Source organism: Carlito syrichta, unplaced genomic scaffold, assembly GCF_000164805.1.
Source record: "Carlito syrichta isolate Samal-C Ts95f unplaced genomic scaffold, Tarsius_syrichta-2.0.1 Scaffold308818, whole genome shotgun sequence".
NCBI lineage: Eukaryota > Metazoa > Chordata > Mammalia > Primates > Tarsiidae > Carlito > Carlito syrichta.
This window is the reverse complement of record NW_007252914.1, coordinates 1175802-1201518: the sequence shown is the minus strand read 5'-3', so window position 1 is coordinate 1201518 and position 25717 is coordinate 1175802. Positions and strand designations below refer to the sequence as shown.

General features: G+C 36.4%; 1 protein-coding gene across 2 annotated transcripts in view; it reads left to right on the top strand.

Annotated features, from left to right (window-relative positions):
- DPH6 (diphthamine biosynthesis 6) overlaps positions 1–25717 on the top strand; it is a 200029-nt gene that overhangs the window by 94321 nt on the left and 79991 nt on the right. For both annotated transcript variants that reach the window (XM_021716452.1, XM_021716453.1), the window contains one exon: positions 924–1042. In XM_021716452.1, the coding sequence (XP_021572127.1) occupies positions 924–1042 (119 nt within the window). The remainder of the gene's footprint in view (positions 1–923; positions 1043–25717) is intronic.

Sequence of the window (25717 nt, the reverse complement as noted above, 5' to 3'; positions counted from 1 at the left end):
AAAAAAAAAAAAAAAAAAGGATCACATTGGCTGCTGTATTGAAAGTGGATTTCAAAAAGTGAAGGGTGTAAAATAAATTAGGATGTTGACATGAGAGATAATGGTAACTCAGACCAGGTTGTTAGCCTTGGTATTGATGAGGAATGATCACATTCTGCATTGTGATAGATTGGATGGTGAATGTAAAGAAAAGAAAAGGATGACTTCATTTTCTAATTTTTTAATCTTCTCAAGAACTGTGAAAGGAAATATTTTTGACCCTATTATGAACTAAGAAACTAAGGACAAAGACTTAGAATTTCCTTGATTTGCCAAAGCTGTGCAGCTAGAGAGCAGGATGAGGTTTCAAACTTGTGTTAACTCCAGAACCCATATTCTTTCTACAGCACCAATAATATAACATATCTAGTATAATGCCTACAACATGTTAGATGTACTTTTTGGTCTTAATATTTTCTTTTTACTCAGAGTCAAATTCTTTAAAAATTCAAAGTTAGTAGACAAGAAGAGTTCATATAGCCATAGTAATTGTAAGTTTAATCAATATATGGTTTTTTGGTTGGGATAAGTTATTTGCCTATTTTGTCTATGCTTCACAGTTTTGATAACCGTAGAAGTCTTAAAAACAAGAATACATTGGCATTTGTAGGCTCTTTTACATAGATTTCTAAACTTAGGGTCTTACTAAAATTAATATTTCTTGTGTGCCTGGAGATTTCATTTTCATCAGTTTATGCATAACCCATGGAAATTAAATATGTTTATGTTGTATATATAAACTTCATTATGCAAAATATGTTTTTTAAAGCATTTTAAATGCTAAAATTCTTGAAAGAAGCATTATGTTTAAAATCAAAGCAATTGCTATGGATCTAAGTATGAAACATTGAGATAGCATTTGATTTTTTTTTTTTTTTTTGTAGATGTAAAAGGCTTAATCTCCAGCCCTTAGCTTACCTTTGGCAGAGAAACCAGGAGAATTTGCTCCGAGAAATGATATCATCTAACATTCAAGCGGTGATCATCAAAGTAGCAGCTTTGGGTATGTAGCCAGACTATCAAGGAACTGTCTGTTACTTCATAGAATATTTCAGTTCACTAATCAGCACTTACATTAAAAAACAAAGAATGATTTAGAATATAAAAATGTGGAGTCACAAGCTGAAGAAATTGCATAAGCACCTTGTGTAAAGAAGGGGAAGTTTTAAAAGGGGCTTTTGACTATTTGCCAGTTGACTAATATTAAACTTTTTTTGAATATATAACTAGCTGGCTCTAAAACTGATACTGTGTAATGGTTTGTCAACTTAAGTTTTTTTTTTAGTATAATTTGGAATTCAGGTTTGTAGGAAACAGGAAATGTTCTCTTTATTTTGGGTTTTTTTTTTAAGCTTCTTAAAATATGTGTTTGACATAAAACACGATCTTTTCCTTGTATTTTCTAACATACTTTGCATAATATTAAAATAGAATGATCAGTTTTGTTTGTGTTATCAAGAATAAATGGGGTAGTGGGTGTTTGTTGCGGATAGTGCATGTTTGAGAGAATGTTATTTGATCAGATATCATAGACACAGCAAGCAGGTGGTAATCTGATTCAAATATGGAGATTACATATGAACACATTTAATTTGTTGTTTTGAATTTGTATAATTATATTCATTTCTGAGAAACCATAGGATTTCATGAACCTATTACAGAAAATGCCCTGAAGCCTCTGGGTTTCCAACGCCTCAGTCATGTACCTCATTTGAGAGTGTTTACCCTGCTGATCACTGAAATAAAGAGTTCTCACGATGAAGACTTTGCAGATAAATTCACATTTTAAATGGCATTAAAAGAAAGAGAAAGAGTGCAAATCCCATAATGTTTCTCCTTGGTAAATACCAAGCTACTCTCCTCTTGCTTAAGTTGAGATGTTGTCTCTTCAGTTGAAAGTCTTATTTGGAGAACTTGTTATTGATCTCCTTAGCTGTCAAAATGAAAAAATTTGAGGGAGTATTATGTTCTCATTTCTGAGAAAAGGTTGCTGAGCAGCTCTCATGATTAAAGTTCTCACTATAGGTATACTTGTCATAGGAGTTTCTGTGTGAATCTAATATAGAGTATACTCTCTTACTTTCTCTTTGTTTCTAGCTCTCTTTAGAATTTTCTAAGATTACATAGTTCTATAATGAAGTTCATGTGACACTTCACTGAAAAGTACAAATATTATTCCTTCTGCTACCAAATAAAAGACTGGATTAGGACCCAGCATACCTTATTGGAAAGACAAAGCCAAAGAATTTTACCTTCTTGCCATTTTTATAATAGTACATCCCTGTTATTGTGTGTCCTTTCATTTCTATGTGTGCCTTTCTGTACAGGTTAGAGATAGGGAATTAGGTGTACTAAAACTTTGGGTAAAGTATAAAATGGAGTTAATTTGTCCTTGGCATCTCAATTACAAAAGTGAATATCTGATTTTTACATTTACAGTACATGGTTTCTACTGATTACCTACAGGTGTGCAAATGGAAGTTATTCTTGAGAACAGTATTAGAGGTTTATTTTTATTGAGTGGTACAGTACCTCTGAAGACATAGTAACATATAAATGATGCAATATAGGTTTCTAAGCTTTTTTTCTCCCTTTTTAAGTGGTCAGAACAGGATTTAAGTTTAAAAATGGGACAACATGACCTTTCTATGGTCAATAAAACTTTGTGGGCCATTTTTCAATAAAATTGTCTTTTAATAGAAAATGGTCAATCCTACATGGATGTATAAAAATATATTTTTTGTAATTATGATACATAACCTTGAAGTCTTGTAGGCATCAATGAACTCATGAAATTTTCACATTAACAAGTTAGTGTTCAAAGGACTTTCTACTGATTTTTAGACTTACTTAAAAAAATGCTCATTGGATTTAAGGAAAATCTAACCTTTTAGAATTTTTTTTTATTATATGAGTATTCCATGAAAACGTTGTTATAAAATGTTAGCTTTTAGTAGATAATGAAAGGATTCCATGTATTTTCTATTCTTCTTTCTCCCGTCAACCACTTCCTTTCCCAGAGATACACATATAATTGATAATTGATTATCTTTCAAAATGACTTTTTTGTATATGTATGTGTACATATAGAAATACTATGATTGTTTTATGGGTTTGTATTATTACATGATTGGTATCTTGCTCTGTATTCTCTTTTTTACTCAGCATTATTGTGAGCATCCCTATGTAATCAACATCCAAATCTATATGCAGAGCATTGCTAACATCCTCCTGGCCAATACTTTCCCTCCCAAAGGTTACAGCTCTCCTGACACCTAAAACTGTAAAATGGTTTTTTTCTGTGTTTGAATTTTATGTAAATATAGTAAATTCTCTATTGTATCTGACTTCTTATACTCAATGTTATGTTTAAGGTATTCATCCATGAAGCAGTAATGTATTCCATTCTTATTGTAGTGGGGTGTTCCATTGTAGAAATATACCACAATTTAATTATCCATTCTATTGTTGATGACATACAGGTAGTAACTAGTTTGGCACTATTATAAATGGTGTTGCTGTGAACATATGGGGTTATCTTGTACATTTTCTGTCTCAGACCTAGAACATCCTTTTCTTCTAGAAACTCCATTTTTTAAGTGTAAAATTATTTATCTTTATATGTGTATATGCATATCTAATAATTCCTGAGATTGTGGTATTTTGAAATCAAATTCAAGACTGTATAAGGATTATAATAATTCTGTATTCCAGCTCTGCCGCCTTTCTTCTACAATGAAAAATCTTGATTATCAAGCACACAGGAGATTTTATTTATTAGAAAATCCCATAATTTCTGGGAGCAAAAAGACCAAATAGCAGGTCTCCAATTCATTTTTTCCAGTAACTGGACTGTTCTCCCTAGAGAGAAAGAAGGAAGAACTTACATAATTTCCTTATCAACATATTAATTACAGACCTCATGGCAAAAAAAAAAAAAACACACACATATACAAACAGATCACTAATAATATTTATTAGAGGGTAAAAGTCCTTACCTTTGGACTGTTTTTAACAGGATATATCTAGTTGCTAAAAAAGAGAGATGATAATTGGAGAAAAAGCATGAGACCACTTTTGCTCATTACTGGGAAACTTTCTGTGTCTTAAAAGATGTTTGTAGAGTAACTATATTGATCACTAGAAAAACTATACAGGTTTAAGGATTAGCTTACTCAGTTAAAATGATTGTGTGAAAAGAAGTAAGGTCAAGACTCTGTAAGGCTTCTAGGATTGGGAGATGGGAATGATGGGAAGGCGGGGGATGCAAGTACACAGTTGTTTATCTCTTTCCCATTTCATAAAATTTTCTTTTGTTTTGCCTGATCTGGTGCTGCTCAGCCTGAGTTTAAAGTTGTGTGTACCAAAGGAAAGTGTTATCGATGCACAGAACACATTATCAATACCATTGTATTTGAAAGCACATATTCTTTTTTTTTTTTTTGAGTTGGAGTCTCACTCTGTAGCCCAGACCGGAGTGCAGTGGCCGCTCCCGGCCACTGCAGCCTCGACCTACTGGCCTCCGGTGATCCTTCCGCCTCAGCCTTCTGAGTAGCTGGAATTACAGGCGTGCGCTACCACGCCCAGCTAATTTTTTGATTTTATTGTAGAGATGAGGTCTCGCCTGCCCAGGCGTGTCTCGAACCCGTGGGCTCAGGCAATCCACTCACCTCAGCCTCCCAAAGGCGTAGGATTACAGGCTGAGCCACCAATTCCTAAAAGCCTTTAGGGCTATGCATAACTTCACTGTGTGTAGGCAAATTAAGGCCTATCTGTAACACAGAGCCAAGTGTCCTGTGATTCTTGTCTATTAAACCCTGTAATCTCTACCAAGGGTAAGTGTCAGTAAGGCTGCTGTTTTTATTGGCCCGGTGGGTTTACATCTGTTGAGCCAGAAAACCCAATCATAGGGAAAAGGTATGGGTCAAAACAGTTAATAAATGGAAATAGAGGGAAGCATAAGAAATGGAAAGGCACTTCTATGAATTACAGTTCTGTGGAGGGATACTATCATGTGGCCTCCATGCCAGAGCCTCAGAGTTAGGTAGGGAATAATACTCTTGGGGATCTCACTCAGATTTGATGCTAACCTAACTGATTTTGAAAGAACACTCTGGATGTGTTTTCTGCAGAGAAGGGAAATTGGTGATATGCAGGGTCTACCTAAGGAGAATCAGAATATTTAGAGCAATAAAGTGACAGAGTGCCAATTGATGACTCAATGTTGGGATAAGTCCCCATAGTTACCACTCATTTCTTGGTTTATGGGTTATATGTTTGTGGCTTGAACTATGAGAAGGTTAGGGATACCAACCCCCAGCACAGCTGAAAATCTGCTTATAATTTTTGACATCTCAGAACCTAACTATTAATAGACTACTGTTGACCAGAAGCCTTACCAATAACATAACCAATTAACACATTTTGTACATGTATTCTTACAATAAAGTAAGCTGGAGAAAAGAAAATGTTATTCTTAATCATAAGAAAGAAAAAATACATTTACAGTACTAGACTGTATTTATCTATACCATAAGTTTTTGTCATCTGATTGTTTGTAAGATAAATCACCTATCCGAAATGGCAGGCAGTCACAGCCACAAATCTCAGTCTATAGTATATATCAAGCAATTCAACTTTTTCTTATAGTGTCATAACTTTTCTCTGCTTCTTGGGAGCACTTCCAGCATCACTACTGGCACTTTGTATGGGTCTCATGGTATTATTCAAGGTATACGGTATTGCACTAGCATGATGAAAAATATGTAAGAACCATGATACACAATTTACTGAAGAGAAAAACTGCTCATGGGGAGATAATTGGTGTCACATGATTAGCATCACAGGGCATCTTAAGCAAATAATTACAGCACTTGAGCTCACCTCAATAGCAACAAGGGTGGCTATGAAATTATGATAGTGTGCCAGGCTCGGTGGCTCAGCCTGTAATCCCGCGCCTTTGGGAGTCTGAGGTGAGTGGATTGCCTGAGCCCGCGGGTTCAAGACCTGCCTGGGCAGCGAGACCTCATCTCTACAATAAATCAAAAAAATCAGCCGGGCGTGGTAGCGCATGCCTGTAATTCCGGCTACTTGGAAGACTGAGGCAGAAGGATTGCTGGAGCCCAGCAGGTCGAGGCTGCGGTGGCCGGGAGCGGCCACTGCACTCCAGTCTGGGCGACAGAGTGAGACTCTAACTAAAAAAAAAAAAGAAATTATGATAGTAGTAATAATAGTTAATAATAAGTTAATTGTATGCAGTTATGACTTAATACTTCACCTTTACATTTTTTTTCATTTCGGTCAACTGCTGGCACCATTTATGGTCTGTAAGTATATGTGTGTAAGTGCTGATAAATTTTAACTTTTTATAACAGATTGGTATATATTTTATGGTTATAAGTGATAAAATAAACTAGTGTCTACAGATATTTTATGCTTTTATGACATACCTTTTTCTAATAATTTTCAATATTTCTTGGCTGCATGGTTATTCTGTTGAGTTTTTTAAATTGTCACAAATCTCCAGAGTTTTCCAATATAATAATTGAAAAAAGTCCACATGTATAATTGGACCCATGCAGTTCAAACCCTTGTTATTTAAGGGTCAACTATATTTACCATTCTGATCATTTTTCTGATGATTTGACTGTTACTAATGAATTACATAGATGGAGGATTTTGAACAGTGAAGCTTTTGCACTTTTTTGTGGGCATAAATCAAAACAATATGTCACTAAGACATCTACCTAAGGATAATGGAAAGCAGATTTCTACTGCCTGCCATAGCTTGATTTCCTTCAAATGTAGATATGTGACTGTGAATGGAATTCATTTAAGGAAACTGGAAGACCACCCTTGAGGGAGATGGATTTGGATGTGTTGTAAAGAATAGATATTGCTAATAACTCCTCTCTGGAGTTATGCAAAGTATGTTTGTGAAAAATTTACCATATACTCAAACAGAGCTGTATTTGGTATAATATAATAAATGACATTCTTATGAGACACACATTTTTGCGTGTGAGCAAACCATTTTTCTGAATTGCACAAATTTTACTGATAAACCGTGGCAATGACCCATGTTGTGGTTTGATTAGTAGTATCTCTGCTACACTGATGTTCTGAGGGGCTTTTGGGTACTGGTCTTAAGATCTTATCAGACCACAGTAATGTTCCTGAAAGCTCTTGGTGATGAAAAGGACATGCTAATCCAAATAGAGGCACTAGAGGGAGCTCTATTCCAGGAGACTGCATCTGGAAATGGCCCTAGAAGGACAACAGAGCTTTAAATGACTGGACTAATAGAGTCTTTACTTTAATGGAACATCATATCAGTCAGTAGAAAGAGGCTATACCCTTGTACAGGATGCCTGCTTATGAGAGCACTATGGTTGGGGTAAATTATGGTAGGACATTATAGACAACGTCACCTTTATGGCCCAGGTATCACAGATAAAGGGATTTCTTTCCCATAGTACACTGGTTAGGATTGGAAGGATAAAGGAACAACACTGTGTTGTCTTGAAGGGAATAACATCTTCCAATTACATATGGAAACCAATGGCTGTTAAAATCTGTACTTTGATATCTGGGATATAATTATGTCCTCAAACCAGCTGGAATCCAGAATTTACTGAACAATAATCTCTGGTCACTAACCTAGTCACTGTGACTATAAATGTGCATGAGAAAAGTTGTTTTTGTTGGGAAGAAATGGCGAATGTTACTTTAATTCGACTTGACCTTTCATGCTAAGCTTGACTAGACTATATTCAGTGTAACAACAAAGGATCGGGGCAACTATTCTGATGGTCCTGGAACGTTCTCTCATTTCCTAGGCTGTTTGGTTACTTCTCTTATTGAAACTATCAGAAAGCGTTGAAATTGGTCAGGTCACCAGTTTGTTTGAGTCTGGTTTGACAGTCCAATATTTTGTTTTAACTCAATTTCTCATTTATTTGTAACATATTGCATATGTGGGGATGTAGAAAAAAATATCTTTATGTTTATCCATGGCTAGGGCTTCCTGAGAAAATTTTACAGAAAATATATGAAACAGTCTCAGAATAACAATGGTAATACCACCACTACTAATGTGATTTCTGAGAACAGTTAAAAAGAAGTTTTTGTATGTTCTTCCCCGAATTTCTCCTGCCATTTTTAGGTTTTTAAATTTTGTATTTTCTGAGCATATAGCAATTACTCTTTATTTTTTAACAGTTTTGTGGAAATGTAATGAACATGCTATATACTTCATTCATTAAAATATACAGTTCAGTCTTTTTAGTGTATTCACAATTGTGTATCATCACCACAGTGTAGTTTTAGAATATTTTTGTTCCCTCCAAAAGAAATTCCATACTCCTTAGCAATCCCTCTCCATTTTCCCCCAAACTTTCCCCCCTCCTCTTTCCACCCTTAAGAACCCTGAGAACTTTGTGTCTTCATATCTTTATAGATTTGTCTGTGCTGGATATTTCATATAAATGAAATATGTGGTCTCTTGTGACTGGCTTCTTTTACCTAGTGTAATGTTTTTAAGAGTTATCCAAATTATAGCATGCATCATTACTTGGGCTCTTTTAATTGCCATCTAGTATCCTATTACAAAGATGTATCTCATTTTATTTAGCCGTTCATCAGTCCATAGACGTTTGGCTTGTTTCCATTTTTAATTTTTATGAATAATAATTTTTATGAATAAAGCTGCTGTGGACATTCATGTACAGGTTTTTTGTTTGTTTTTTAATTGTTGTGTTGTTTTTTGGAAATGTGCTTTCATTTCTCTTGGGTATATACCTAGGAATAGAATTGCTATGTCATGTGATAACTGTATATTTAACATTTTTAGGAACTGCTGGACTGGTTTCTAAAATGGCTATATTATTTGAAAATCCCACTTAGCAATGAATGAGGGTTCCAATTTTTCACATCTTTGTCAACACTTACTGTTTTCTGTCTTTCTTACTGTCGCTATCCTGGTGGATGTAAAGTTGTATCTCATTGTGGTGTTATTTTGCATTTCTCTAATGATTAATGATGTCGAGCATCTTCTCATGCACTTATTGGCCATTTGTTCATTTTATTTAGAGAAAGGTCAACTCAAATCCTTTGCCCCTTTTTAAAATTGAGTTATTTGTCTTTTATTGAGTTATAGGTGTTCTTCAGTATATATTTGGATGCAAGTTCTTTACCAGATGTTTGATTGTTAAACATTTTCTCTCATTTTGTGCGTTTTCTTATCACTTTCTGGGTGATGTCCTTTGAAGCTTGTGGGGGCCATTGCCATTGACCCCTTAATGGTTCACTAGAAAATCACTGGCATGAGGCAAGGTTGATTAGTAGGAGTAAAGGCATACAAATTTTATTTAACATGTATACGTGGGGGCCTTCAGAATGAAGACTCAACTTTCCAATGAATTACAGAAACTAAAATACTATCTCAAGGTTACAGGAAAAATGGAGACTTCCTTATTGTGGTGAAACACATTATGGGAAGGGGAAAAAGAGGAATTCTGTTGAGGGGCAATGTTGGTTGGGACAGTGAATGGGTGGGGAAAACAGAATGACTTGCAAATAATTAACTTTGGAATTTAAATCCTTGGAAATAGTTATTACACTTGCAATGTCTGCTCAGGTATTATCACATCTTGCTCTTCTTTTCTGTAATAGATTACAGGGAGGGGAAACAGCTTCTGTGACTAAGTGGAAACAGGAAGTTCAGAGAGACCTTGTGGCAAAAAGCCATATTTTGGGGGTAAATTTCCCTGCATCCCTTCAAGCACAAACATTTTTCTTTTTGATGCAGTTCCATTAATTATTTTTCTTATATATTCTTTTGATATTATTGCTAAGAAATCATTGTCCAACAGTATCATAAGATTTACTTTTATGTTTTCTTCTAAGAGTTTTTATCCTTTTAGCTCTTACATTTAGGTATGTGATTTCCTGGTTCTCTCCTCCTACTTTTATTTGGACTTACCTTTTCTTCTTCTCTGTTGTTCCTGTGCCACTTAATTTTTATTTTGTTCCTAGAAGTTTCTTCCCAATGTGGGGCCTTGTCTTGTATCAAAGCACTGGTTCATCAGTATTGATTAAAATGGTAGTAACAGATATAATTTCATGTGAAAGTTTTCAATAGTAATCCTTACAATGATGTTTGCCGTACTTTTATTATTATTTGAGTTGGAGTCTCACTCCGTCACCCAGGATGGAGTGCAGTGGCACACTCAGCTACCCCAGCATCAACCGGCTGGGCTCAGGTGATCCTTTTGCCTCAACCTTCCAAGTAGCTGGAACTACAGGTGCGTGCTACCACGCCTGGCTAATTGTTGATTTATTGTAGAGACAAGGTCTCACCAAGTTGTTTGGGCTGGTCACGAACCAGCAGGGTTAGGCAGTCCACTTGCCTCGGCCTCTCAAAGTGCTGGGATTACAGGCTGAGCACCGAGCTTGGCCTGCTATAAAATTTTTATAGGAACTTGTTGCACTTACCCCTAGCTGAAAACACACTACTCAAAACAGAATGGTGTAAAATACAAGCATTGTATTATGCTCACATTCTCTCTATTTAGAACCTAGAATGGACAAAGGGCTTGCTTTTTCCTCCAGGATACTTGGGAAGTATTAGACATACAAGGGTGATTTAAATGACTAGCTGATGCAGTCATCTGGAAGCTTCTTCACTCAGACATTTAATTTCTGCAACGAGCTATGCTTCGTGAATGAAGTGCCTACACATACATGGTCAGTGTGCTTGGAATTGTTAACAGCATGATGTTCTTAATGTAGTCATATTTGTTACATGGCTGCTCAGGGCAGCAATGATTGTATTCCAGCGAACAAAGTAGGAGCTACATATGTTTTTAAAAAAAATTAGCCTTGAAAGACAAATATCGTCACTTCTGCTGAACTCTTTTGGTCAAAGCAGTCACAAACCCACACAGTTTCAACCAAAGGGGTCATAAACCCCGTGTCTTGATGGGAAGAATCTCATACAATTTGTAACCATGTTTATTCTAAATTCCTTCTATGGATATTTTTGAGAAATAGTATTTATAGAATTATATTAAATGCTTTTTCTATACCAGTTAAAATAATCATTTTCATTACATTTCTGGAACAAATAACACGTGATTATGCTGAAATGTCCTTTTTATGAATTGCTTGATTCATTTTGCAATTATTCTGTTTAAGATTTTGTATATATATTCACCAAAAGATTCATCTTTAATTTTCTTTCCTATTAATGAAAGGTTTGTGTAACAAGGCTTCATAAAGATTTTGCAGTATATTCTCTTTTTCTGTTATCAGAAAGGTTTTCTGTAAGATTAGTATTAATTATTTCTTCAATGTTTTGAGGTGTTTATTGCTAAAACCATTTGAATATGGAGATTTCTTTTGGGGAAAGTTTTTTTATTAGAGATTCAATTGTTTTGTTAGATTAAAACTATTTTTATTTTAAAGATGGGTACAATTCAGGATTAGGTATACAAGTGGACATCATACATAATAAAACTAGATTTTCTGTTTCTTTTTTCAGTTTGACAAATTGTGATTTTCTCTGATTTGTTGTTCTAAGTTTTGAGAATTATAGGTATAAAATTGTTCCTATTATCTTCTTGTATTTTTATCATTTCTAGGATCAATATTGATGTCATCTTTTTCATTCCAATTGGTAATTTATTTTTTTGTTCTGCTTTATGAACCTTAGAGGTGTTCAGCAACTTTATTAGTCCTTTGACTTTGTTGCTTGTTTATATTATTTGTTGATTTTCTGTTTTATTAACTTCTACTGCTATGTTTATTTTTCCCTTATGATTTCTTTGGGTTTAATTTGCTGTTCTTTTAAAATTTCTTAATGTATACATATGTATTAGATTTCACCTTTGTTTATATATTTAGGCTATGGATTTTCCTGTTAATTGCAACTCTAGTTATATTCTATTACCAGTTAGTTCAAAATACTTTCTAATTTCCATTGAAATTTCTTCTCCAACCCATTGATTATTTATAAATATATTGGACAGACTTCCGGCAAGATGGCGATGGGGCAGCTCCAACTGTGAGACTCTCCACTGAGGAGATCACAAAGAGACTCTGGTTCTCTCCCCGGAGGCTGCAGATCCCATCGTTGGGAGCCTGCTGTTCACTCAGAGCTCGGCCGTAGACCTCGCTGAGGCATCACCATGGCCCGGGCATCTACAGTGGCTGCTGCTGCTGCTGCTGCCACCACGGCCAGCAGCCACTCCACATTGCACGGCCACTGCCTGAGGCGAGCTGCCGCCGCCGCTGCCTCTGAAGCAGCCATTACACATCGCTCCGCCTGTGCCTAACGCCAGCCGCCGCCGCCGCCACCGCTGCTGCTGCCGCCACTGCCGAAACAGCCATCCCACATCGGACCATCAGTGCCTGAGGTGAACCACAGCTGCCACCGCCAAGGCAGCCATTACACATCGCACAGCCTGTGCCTGAGGCGATCCATGACTTCAGACCTTGAAGCCCCTGTGAGCAAGATCTGCTAAGGTCTACTACCACTGGACATCCTGCCAGGCCGTGGGTCTCTTCCTGTGTGCCTCCAGGCAATATCTCCCTCCCCTCAGGGGTGAGCGGCCAGCTGTGATAAAGACCATCTGGAGCAAGGGATAACACCACCTGCTGGCTATTCAAGGTAACAACACCGAAAGGGGAAAAATGGAAGCCTGACAGACACAGGTCAGATCTGAGTAGTGAACGGGGCAGTGGTGAACTGAGTGATGATCTGAACTGCCCTTCACAGCAGGCCAGGGGCAACTGATCCTAACTGTGAACAAACTTACCAGCTTGAAAAGACAGCTAGAAATTAGAGCTGAAAGGACATTCAACTTAAACGACAACTCTCAGAGTGTGCTTGATTGGTTCTGTTAGTCTACTAACTTGATTCTATTCCTTCTGTTTTGTCCCCCCCCTTTTTTTCTCCTTCTTTTCCCTTTTTTTATTTTCTTCTCTCTGTAAACCGTATCTTTGTGTAGAGGAATAGCACACCAATAAGGAGGTTGGTAAGCTTGTATGTTAACAACATTGTATGTTTTAGTTTTTTTATATGGGAGTTGGTTAGTTTGTAACCGTGGTCTATTATTTTTATCTGTTTCAGTTTAGGTCTCTCTCTCCATTTGTTGGTACACTTGTCTGTTTTCACCCTTACTCCTCTCTCTCTCCACCCCCCACTGTCTGATCCATTCTCTTCCCTCGGTTAACCATATTTTATTTCAGGGAGTAAACCTACAACCCCACTGCACGGACAGATTCCAAGGCAGTGGGAAGTGGGTTTCAGATTATTCATACACCTGTCGGTGGATACCAGGACCTGCAAATAGATTCTGAATCACAGTTCTCCCCTTAAGTAAATCTCAAAACTACAAAAAGGACCACCCACAACCTACAGTGCAACTCCAGAATTGAACAAAGTAAGAAGACATACATAAAGAAGAATAGGAGATTGAAAAAACAGAAGTAAAAGCAACTCCTCCACCCCTGAATAACAAAATTAAAGAAGACAGTGACATGGAGGGAAGGAAAAAGTAGGGAGGGGGAAAAAACTGCACAAATGAAGAAAAACCAAAAGAATATAGATCTCACACAGAACCCTGGGAGATCAGACACTGGGAAACAGATTCTGGAACACAAACAATGAAGAGCCCCCAGAATGACTGGTCACATGCAACAAACCCAGACATCAAGACGTTAATAGAATTTTAAAAATTGAGGAGAGACAAGAGGAAAACAAGAAGGAGCTGATGTCAGAAATAACAGCAGTAAAGAATACTGTGATGGAAATAAATAACAAACTAATAAACATAGAAAGCAGAATTAGCCAAGCAGAAGAATCTCAGAGCTCGAGACAAAAACACAGAACTAACCCAAACTGTCAAAAGCATAGAAAAGAAGCTCAAAAAGACAGAACAAAACCTTTAAGAGATGAATGACTGCTGGAGGCCAGCTCCAGGGGGTTCACGGGGACCCAGGAAGGAGGTGTGGTAAGGCAAAACAATGAAGAGTCATGACCAGAGTTTCTTTTCAGGTACTCTGGCACTGAAGCACAACAGTGCTGATTTACTTATATCATAATTTTTGCCACACACTTAGCGGAAAGCTAACAGTAAAAGAAATAATTAACAATCAAAACATATTGAAACAATTGTATGACATACTAATGATTTTACAATTCTTATGATTTTTGCATGATATTACGGTTTAATAATGTCTACATATAAGAAGCTAGCTGTTCTTGGAAGTGTTAACTTATTATAAGGGCAAGGTTAATAGTCAAAAGGTTAGCAAGTGGAAAGTAAAACTTATGCTTTATAAAGGTAAATAGTCTATATATATATATATATATATATATATATATATATATATATATATATATAAAGGTGTTGGGCATATAACCTTTATGTAGTTTTAACTTAAAGGTTGCTGTCTGTGACGAGGCGGTGTCTATATTTTGTTTATATATATCAATCATTTCACTTTTTGCTAAGTGCTGACCTTGGGTTTTAGAAAGTAGGTGCCAAGGGGGCCCACTGCATTTTATAGTTTCCTATAAAGATAAGTTTTTCTACTTAACATGTCTTTCATCTATCCAGACTTTTCTAATCATATCATCATATGCACCTGTATATGGTAATGGAGGGTCAAGCCAGTCTAAGTTTTGCATACTACTCTTTCCTCTAAGTGCCCACCAAATTCTACCATTCATATTATATCCTATATGGGGGCCTGCTCTAACAGTTGGCAAGGGTTTGTAATATTGTTTCAAAGCTTTAAACTTGTGGCTACCCTGGTGTTGTTAGTATGGCTTAACTGTGTTTGCTTTAGTTTGTACCTCAGTTTCTGTCATTTCTTGATACCATAGTTTTAACATGAAGTAGAACAGTTAAAAGTATACTTTGTCACAGTAGGTTTTAGAGTAATTGGTTGGGTCATTGTGACCCGTTGGGTTGCTATTTGCATTTTCTGAAGCATGGCCACTGGTGAACGATTAACTGCTTTATTATTGACATTATAGATGCTGTAATCCCTATCTTTAGTCACAGTGTTCTTTCCCAAGGGGAGATTTAAGCATATAATTCCTGTAAGGCATAAACATAACAATATAATGGGAACAAACAGGTGACAATGAGTCACAGGACATTCATGTAGAACTTTCTTCAAGACTTTCCGCGGGGTTTTGCCACACACACGGATCCCTTCTGGGGCTTTTCCTTCCAGAAGGGTGTCTTCATTCGGTTCCCATGCTGAGTCCTGGATTGTCATGACCTCCACCAAATGACCACTTCAAGAGACCGAACCTAAGAATACTTGGCCTTCCTGAGGCAGAGAGAGAAACAGAGGTCACACTGGAACAAACATTTCATGAAATCATTCAAAAAAACTTTCCCCATCTCATCAAGGATGAAAAAATTCAAACACAAGAGATTCAGAGAACCCCTGCAAGATAACAGATGAGAAGACCAACTCCCAGACATATAATAATTAGCCTAAACAAAGTAGGTATAAAAGAAAAAATCCTAAAGGCTGCAAGAGAAAAAGGTCAGACTACCTACCAGGGAAGACCAACTAGAATAGCAGCAGATATGTCTACAGAAAGCCTCCAGGCTAGGATAGCTTGGAGCCCTATCTTCAAAGTTCTAAAAGATAAATAATTTAAACCAAGAATAACCTACCCAGCCAAGCTAAGCTGCATCAGTGAGGGACAGTTGAAGTCTTTCCCAGATATCCAATCCCTAAGAACCTACACTGCCACAAGACCACATCTACAAGAAACACTTTAAAAAGTATTGAACACAGAAGAAAGGGAAAAAAGAACAACAATGTTCTTCACAAGAGTACAGGCAAAAGATTAAAAACACACATGATCTAACTCTAAAACCAAAAGAAAGACAACACACAAACAGGAAGAACAACAACTCTATAAGAACATTATGAGAAGGATCAGCTCTCACATCTCAATAATTAGTTTGAATGTGAATGGACTAAATGCACCACCGAAAAGACATAGAATGGCAAAATGGATAAAACATCACCAGGCAACAATATATTGCCTTTAAGACACTCACCTCACTAGAAAGGACACTCACAGACTCAAAGTAAGAGGATGGGAAACAAATTTTCAGGTGAATGGAACACAAAAGAAAGGAGGAGTCGCAATCTTAATCTCAGACAAAATACCCTTTAAGCTATCAAAAATTAAAAAAGATACAGAAGGCCGCTACATAATGATAAAAGGTTCAATCCATCAACAAGAAATATCCATCCTAAACATATCTGCACATAACATAGGAGCACCAACTTTCATAAAGCAGCTCCTAGGTAAACTAAAAGAAGATATCAGCTGGGCTCGGTGGCTCAGCCTGTAATCCTGCGCCTTTGGGAGGCTGAGGTGAGTGGATTGCCTGAGCCCACGGGTTCAAGACTCGCCTGGGCAGTGAGACCTCATCTCTACAATAAATCAAAAAATCAGCTGGGCCTGGTAGCGCATGCCTGTAAATTCGGCTACTTGGAAGGCTGAGGCAGAAGGATTGCTGGAGCCCAGCTGGTCGAGTCTGCGGTGACTGGGAGCGGCCACTGCACTCCAGTCTGGGCGACAGAGTGAGACTCCAACTCAAAAAAAAAGAAGATATCGACTCCAATACCATCATAGCTGGGGACTTTAATACCCCATTCACAACCCTAGACAGATCATCAGGACAAAAATTCAGCAACGAGATTCGAAACCTCAATGTGACTCTTGATCAAATGGACTTAATTGATACCTACAGAACCCTCCATCCAAAGACCACAGAATACACGTTCTACGCATCACCACATGGAACGTACTCTCAGATCGACCACATCTTGACCATAAGTCAAGCATAAGCAAATTTAAAAGGACTGAAATTTTACCATGCACCTTCTCGGACCACAGTGGAATAAAAATAAGCATTAACACCAACAAGGTCCCCCTAAAACCCACAAAGACATGGACAGTAAACAGCATGATGCTAAACAACTCCTGGGTCAATGATGAAATCAAAACAGAGATTGAAAGATACCTGGAAACAAGTGAAAATGAAGAAATATCTTACCAAAATCTCTGGGATGCCATGAAAGCTGTGTAAGGGGAATTTATGTCCCTATAAACGCACATGAAGAAAATGGGAGAATCACAAATTAACAGTCTAAGAAGCCACCTAAGGAAGCTGGAAAAGCAAGACCACAAAAACCCTAATTTCAGCAGAAGAATCGAGATCATCAAAATAAAAGCCGAAATCCAGGACATAGAAGACAAAAAGATAATACAAAAAATCAACGAAACAAAAAGCTGCTTCTTCAAAAGGATAAACAAAATCAATGGTCCCCTAGCTATACTAACCAAGAAAAAGAGAGAAAAAAGCCCGAATAAACACAATTAGAAACACAAAAGATGAAGTCACATATGATCCTGAAGAAATACAAAAGATCATTAGAGACTATTATGTACACTTTTATGGAAACTTGAAAACCTTTTGGAAATGGAGGACTTTCTGTCAACACAACCTGCCTAGGTTGAAACAAAAAGAAATTGAGGCCCTAAATAGACCAATAGCAATCAAGGAAATTGACCGTGTAATAAGAAAACTATCTACAAAAAAAAGCCCAGGACCAGACGGCTTTCCAGCAGAATTCTGCAAGACATTTAAGGAGGATCCTATACCATTCCTACTGAAGGTATTCCAGGTGATTGAGAAAGATGGAACTCTCCCCAAATCATTTTATGATGCCAACATCACATTGATACCCAAGCCAGGTAAAGACCCAACGAAGAAAGACAACTATGGGCCAATATCTTTGATGAACATAGATGCTAAAATTCTCAACAAGATCCTAACAAACGGGCTTCAAAAACATATCTCAAAAATCATCCATCATGACCAAGTAGGCTTCATCCCTGGGATGCAAGGCTGGCTCAACATTCGTAAAACCATAAATGTAATTAAATACATCAACAGATGTCAAAACAAAAACCACATGATTATATCATTAGATGCAGAAAAAGCTTTTGATAAAATCCACCACCCCTTCTTGATAAAAAACCCTCGAACATCTAGGCATACGGGGAACATACCTCAAAATAGTAAAAGCCATCTACAAGAAACCCACAGCCAGCATACTCCTAAATGGACAAAAACTGGAACCATTTCCCCTGAAAATGGGAACAAGACAAGGATGCCCACTCTCACCCCTCCTGTTCAATATAGTATTGGAAGTCCTGGCTAGCGCAATCAGAGAAGAGAAGGCAATCAGGGGTATTCAAATAGGAAAAGAGTAAGTCAAGCTATCTCTCTTTGCAGATGACATGATCGTGTACCTTGAAAACCCAAGAGAATCTGTCAAAAACCTCCTTACACTGATAAAGGACTTTGGCAAAGTCTCAGGATATAAAATAAATGTGCAAAAGACAATCGCATTTCTTTATACCAATGATAAACAAACATAAACTCAAATAAAAACCACAATCCCACTCACAATAGCCACGAAAAAAAAAAAAAAATGAAATACCTTGGCATCTTCCTAACCAGAAATGTGAAAGACCTTTACAATGAAAACTACAAAACACTGCTCAAAGAAATCAAAGATGACGCAAACAAGTGGAAAAATATCCCATGCTCATGGATTGGAGGAATCAATATTGTGAAGATGTCCATCTTACCTAAGGCAATCTACAGACTTAATGCAATACCCATCAAATTTTCAGCAACATTCTTTTCAGGCCTAGAAAAAACAACACAGGAATTCATATGGAAACACAAACGACCAAGAATAGCCAGAACAATCCTAAGCAAAAAAAACAAATCAGGTGGTATTACATTACCAGACTTCAAACTTTACTATAAAACTACAATAATCAAAACAGCTTGGTATTGGTACAGGAACAGGCATATAGACCAATGGAAGAGAATTGAGATTCCAGAAGCAAAACCTCAATTTCTCAACCAACTCATCTTCGACCAAGCCTCCACCACCTACCACTGGGGAGAGGAGAACCTATTCAGTAAATGGTGCTGGGAAAACTGGCTGACCACATGCAGAAGATTGAAACAGGACCCCTTTCTATCCCCATACACAAAAATTAACTCTAAATGGATCAGAGACCTAAGTGTAAAACCTCAAACTATAAGAACCTTAGAAAATGAAGGACATACCCTCATAAATTAGAGCTGGCATCCAATTCCTGAACAAGACTCGAAACCCACAGGTCATAAGAGAGCAGATAGACAAGTGGGACCTCATTAAACTGACAAGTTTCTGCAAAACCAAAGAAACCGTCATGAGAGCAGGGAGATAGCCTACAGACTGGGAAAAAGTATTTGCCAACTCCAGGTCTGACAAAGGCTTAACATCTTAGATCTACAAGGAACTCAGACGTGCTGAAAAGAAAAAACAAACATTCCCATTATAAAATGGGCAAAAGATATGAACAGACACTTCTCAAAGAAAGACATCTGACCAGCCAACAGACACACGAAGAAATGTTCAACCTCACTAATCATCAGGGAGATGCAAATCAAAATCACACTGAGATACCACCTAACTCCAGTCAGAATGGCAATTATCAAAACTCAAAAAATAACAGTTCCTGCAGAGGGTGTGGCGAAAAGGAAACACTTCTGTACTGTTGGTGGGAGTGCAAACTAGTGCAACCTCTGTGGAAAACAGTATGGCGATTCCTAAAAGCTCTAAATATTGACCTCTCATATGACCTCACAATCTCCCGACTGGGAATATAGCCTGAAGAACTCAAATCACTCTATAAAAAAGATACCTGCACACGTATGTTTATCGCAGCATTTTTCACAATAGCAAGAACCTGAAAACAACCATCCAAAGAGGACTGGATTAAAATAATGTGGTACATATACATGAGGAATACTACGCAGCCATAAAAAAGAACAAAATCATGAATTTTTCAGCAACCTGGATGGAACTAGAGTCTATAATACTGAGTGATCTCTCCTAGAAACGAAGATCTGAGTATTACATATTCTCACTCATATAGTGGACTTTGAACATCCAACGTAATACTATAAGAAAATGACTGACAGTGGTGGGAAACTATGGGGGTGGGAGGTGAAGGGAGATGGGATTAACGGTAGTAAATATCTGTCTGGGGACTGGGAGACACCTCTTATCAACAAGGGTGCCTGAATAGAGCATATTTGTACACCTAACCCTTTACTGTACCCCACAATATCATTAAAAAAAATTGATTAAAATAAAAAACAAGTAAGTAAATAAATATATTGCTTGATTTCCAAACGTGAAGGTTTTCTACTTATCTGTGTACAGTTGATTTCTAACTCAATCACATTTTGGTTAGATAACATACAGAGAATTATTTTAATTCTTTGAAATTTTGAAAGGATGCTGGATGGCTTATTATACAGTCAATTCTTGTAAATGTTTCATGTACTCTTGAAAATAATGCTTTTACTGTCGTTTTGAAATACAGTACAATTTACATATGAATTAGATGAAGTTGGTTTCTCATGTTATTCAGGTCTTATGTATCCAATTCATATTTTCTGCTTGTCATATTAGCTATTGAAAGAGTTGTATTAAAACTGGACAGTGATTGTGGTTTTTCATTTCTCATTTTATTTCTGCTAATTTTTACTGTATGTATTTTAAAGCTTTGTTATTACTTGCATATAGATTTTAAATTATTGCATTCTTTTGCTGAGATACCCTTACTATTATAAAATATATCTTTTTATTTATAGTAATATTTTGCCTTAAAGTATAATTTGTCTGAGACTGGCATAACTAAACTAGCCTTCCACTGATTAGTGTTTGCATGATATAGTTATTTCATCCTTTCAAATATTTTTGTCCTGTGTTATCTTGGAAGAAGTAGATAGGTGAGTTTTTTTCTTCCTTTCTTCTCTCCTTCCTTCTTCTCTCTTCTCTCCTCTCCTTCCTTTATTTCTTTCTTCTATTGTATTTGGGTTTATATTCTCGGCTTACTACTTTTCTTTATTAGAAAAGGTATTTGATGTTTCTTTCTTCTTTTTGCCTTCTTATAGATTAATCAATTAGTTTCTATTATCACATTTTTAGCTGTACTGTATATTTTTTTACTCTTCTTTAGTGGTTGCTTCAGAGATTGCTATACAAATCTTTTATTTTTCAAAGACAAATATGTTACCCTACCAGTCAAGACAATACTAAGAACTTAAAACATTTTAACTGTGTCCCTCCTGTATTTGTGTTATAGTTGCCTTGTTTTAATTCTATACATTTTTCTATTCTCACAATAAATCTTTTGGCTTTGTGTAAACAATATTCATTTATATTTACTTGCGTTCTTTCTTCTATTACACTTTATTTCTTTCTAAAGTTCTTATATTCCTCTGGGATTATTTTTTCTTCTACTTGAATAAGTTAATGTTTCTTTGGGGGTAAGTTTACAAGTAATAATTTCTGGTTAGCTAGGCTCGGTGGCTCAGCCTGTAATCCCGCACCTTTTGGAGGCTGAGGTAAGTGGATTGCATGGGCAGCGAGACCTCATCTCTACAATAAATCACAAAATCAGCCAGGTGTGGTAGCGCATGCCTGTAATTCTGGCTACTTGGAAGGCTGAAGCAGAAGGATCGCCGGAGCCCAGCAGGTCAAGACTGCGGTGGCTGCGAGTAGCCACTGCACTCCATCCAGTCTGGGCGACAGAGTAAGATTTCAACTCAAAAATAATAATAATAATAATAATTTCTGTTTTTCTTTTTCTCAGTGTGCATGTATTCTTCAGGCCATTTTTACCAGATACTATACGAATTCTAATGCTTACTATTATATTATAACTGTGTTATTGTACAAGACTTTACAATACTTTGACCATCTTCTCCCTCGTGATTTGTATGCTATATTTTATAATTATTTGGATTTTAATTTTGTTTTTAATTTCACAAATGACATATTTTGATTATTTTGTTACTTATTTTATAGAATTTTTATGTTTACTAATTGTTACCAATAGTATTGCTTATCATTCCCTATTACATTTCAGACCTCTTTGCTTGGGTTATTTTTCTGTTCATTTGTTTGTTTGTTTTTTTTTTCAGTTAAGATCTCACTCTGTCTTCCAGGCTGGATGACAGTGGTATGATCACAAATAGCTGCAGTTTTGACCTTCTGAGGTCAGGCAATTCTTCTGCTTCAGTTTCCCAAGTAGCTGTGACTACAGGCACGTGCCACCATGCCCCACTAAATTTTTTATATTTTTGTTGTACAGATAAGATCTCACTATACTGCCTAGGCTGGTCTCAAACTCCCGGGCTCAAGCAATCCTCTAGCCTCAGCCTCCCAAAGTGCTGTGATTACAGGCATGAGCTACCACACCCAGCCATTTTTCTGTTTATTGATGTCATCCTTTAGAGGTTCCCCGAGTGAAGTACAGATTCTCAAATTTTATTTTCTAAAAGTTACTTTGTCTTTATTTTTCTTGAATTATGGGAGTTTTTAGTTATATAATTCTGCATTGATAGTTGTTTTGTCTCAGTTCTCTGAGTATGTTATTCCGTTGTCTTACGATTTCCATTGGTGCTGCCTCTAATGTAACTGTCTTTGTTTTTTGTAAATAATATGTCTTTTTTCTTCCAGGTACTCTTAAGATCTTTTCTATATCCTTTATCTCTTATAGCTTTAGTTCCATTTTTTTGCTCCTGTATAGATTTCCTTTTATTTAACTGATTGGTGTACTTTGATATCCTGAATCTGTGGATTTATACCTTTCATTACTTCTAGAACACTATTTAGCTCCCTGTTAATTTTTCATACCCCAACTGACTTTCTTTGTCTATCCTGATTTTGTTTTACTCTATGCATGGGCAGATTGGTCTTTAACCAACAACTCAAGGGGCCCCAATCAGATTTTTGGAACACAGTTTCTTTAACTTCTTTCTCTCTGTTATTCTGTTCCACAAATTCTAGGCATTTAAACTTTGATGTTTAGCCTTTTCCTTTATATTCTACCCTTTGCTGTATGGAATATTTTAATTTCTTATGTTGTTTCAGGCGGAATGTGTCCTGTGAATAATTAGCTTTAATCTTTTCAATGGTATTCTTTAATTTTAAAGGTATTCTTTAAATTTTTATATGTATAATTCTTTAAACATCCAAATTGAAGTAATGTCTTTTCAGTCCTTTCTAATCAATATAAAAAATGTAAGAGACTAGGCCTATAGATGGACTAGAAGCCTAGTCTTATTTGAAATCCTACATCTCAGGGATAAGAAGGATTTATCTTTAAGTCAAACTGGCAAGCTGTTCAGTTTTTTTGTTTGTGGGGGAAGAAGGTTGTTGGATTTTTTTGTTTGTTTTTCAGAAATATATTTACTAGTTGGGTCTAATTTTTACTAGTTTATAAGGTGATAATAAAAATGAATATAACATTTTCAGAGCAAGATACTTTGGTACCAACAGTTAATTTATATATTATCCTGGGTAGCCTGGTACAGTACATTCGGGGATGCCACAGCCAAATAAAGATATTTCTACCCCCCTTTCCATTTTCTCTCCCACAGACACATATATTAAGATTCCTGGTCACGTTCCTAGAACAATAGTTTTCAACCTTGACTGCACATCACAGTCACTAATAGAGACTTTTAAAATCCCAGTTACCAAGCTGAACTCCAGCCAATTAGAGAGGATATCTGGGAATGGGACTCAGGCATATGTATTTTTTAGAGCTCTGATATGAGTTGATTACAATATGAAGCCAAGGTAGAGAACTACAAATCTAGTATAGAAGTAGTAAAACTACTACCTGCAGATCATTCTTCTCACCACCTGAATGTGGAAGTAAAGTTTTATTGGAACACAACCTGCATATTTATTTACTTAATGTCCACAGCTGCTAGAGTGGAAGACTCAAGTAAATGTGAAAGAAGTATACAGCCCACAAAGTCTAAAATATTTACCCTTTATAGAACATGTTTGCCAGCCCCAGACTACAGGGACCCAATGGAGTTTTCACTATAATCCTGTAGTTTTACTGTTAGCTAGGTGTCTTCATGGAGATTTTAAGGCCTGGAATGTTGCCTTTGTGCTGGGAGAATGCCACTAATTCTCCTGCTTTGAAAAGTTATCTTCATACACTTAAAGTTCTTATTCTAATTTAAATGAAAGGAATTTGGATTCTTGTCTGTACCTATTGGTGTATATATCAATTACTATCATCCTCTACTTTTTCTAGTCCATTTTTTTTTCACCTTTTCTGGTCCCTGAAGTCTGAACTAATATTATTGCTGATATTATGGTTAATAATTATTAGTTATATATTGCTTCTTTTTCACAAATTTGGCATTTGCATTTAACAGTCATTTGTGAAACTTCTTTGATACAATTATACACATGAGTGGGCTTTGGTGTTTGCCAGCTATTTATGCCCCAACCTCCCTAGGCTTGAACCCCTTATTTTCTTCTTAACTTATTCAGGTGGAATGTGTCTCCAGTACCTGTTTCAGGAATTGTATGTATTTCAGTTTTTTTAGTTTTTGTTTTTGTCTTTGTTTTTTGTCCTGAGCTTTGATTATCTTTTATGTTAACACATTTATGGACAATTTGAGTTTTCTCATTCTATCAGTAGTTTTCCTAAAAACTTGTTTGTTTTTTGTGTGTATTTTTTTCTGTTAATAACTTAACATTTCCTGTGGATGTACTTCTTCCACCACCATCCCCAACATAGAAAATGCTTTTATTTTGATTCAACAATTCCTACCATCCTGACCACCATAATAAGTCTCCTTTGCTTTCTTCAGTTGTGCTAATTGAGCCAATTTCTTGTAGGAATTGTGCATAGTCTAAGAACTCTATTATAGATGTGAGTCTGAAAAACATATCCAAGAGGATAGTAGATAATGACAGAAAACCTTACTGCAGCAAACACTATACCCAGAAGACTAATCCCTCTTTCAGAAGTATAAATCAGCAATGTACTCTTCCATGAAATGGTTTCCATTTTTCACCCATTTCAAATATCATATAGATTTTTATTCTTCTTTAATATTCCTCTGATTTGCATATACTTCTACCCTTTGTGCTTAACTAGAGGACACTTGTCCATGTTTTGTTCATCCTCCTGTTTAACATTACATCAGTGGTTGTTAACCATGGCTGCACATTAGAATCCCTTGGAAGCCTTTGGAAAATTATTTAATATATGCAGGCCCCACTCACACATAGTCAGATTTGCTTTTTCTGGGGTGTGACATAAGTATTGGTATTTGTTAAAAGATTGCCAAGTAATTGGTTCTCAAGGGCAGCCAGGATTGAAGACCACTCTCTGCTTTTTATAATAATCTGCCATGGAACCTTGTAGACTTTTCAATTTATGCCTAGCATAAATATGTTTGACCTCATTATATTCCTTTGTCTTGGATTTTTTTCCTCTAATTCTTGTAACAAAATTGCTGTTCCAGGAAGGTGCCAAGTTAATCTGGGCCTTTGTAGCCTGTGCCATAATGCTATTTATGCACCGTGGCTTAAGGAGCACTTCTTTATTTTATTAGGGTTTAACGTGAGTACTGGGTTCACAGTCAAAATCTGTAATTTCAGACCTGATTTTTGTTATTCTTAACCCTTTAACCTAGAGAATTAACTCAACCCCAGAGCCTCCATTATC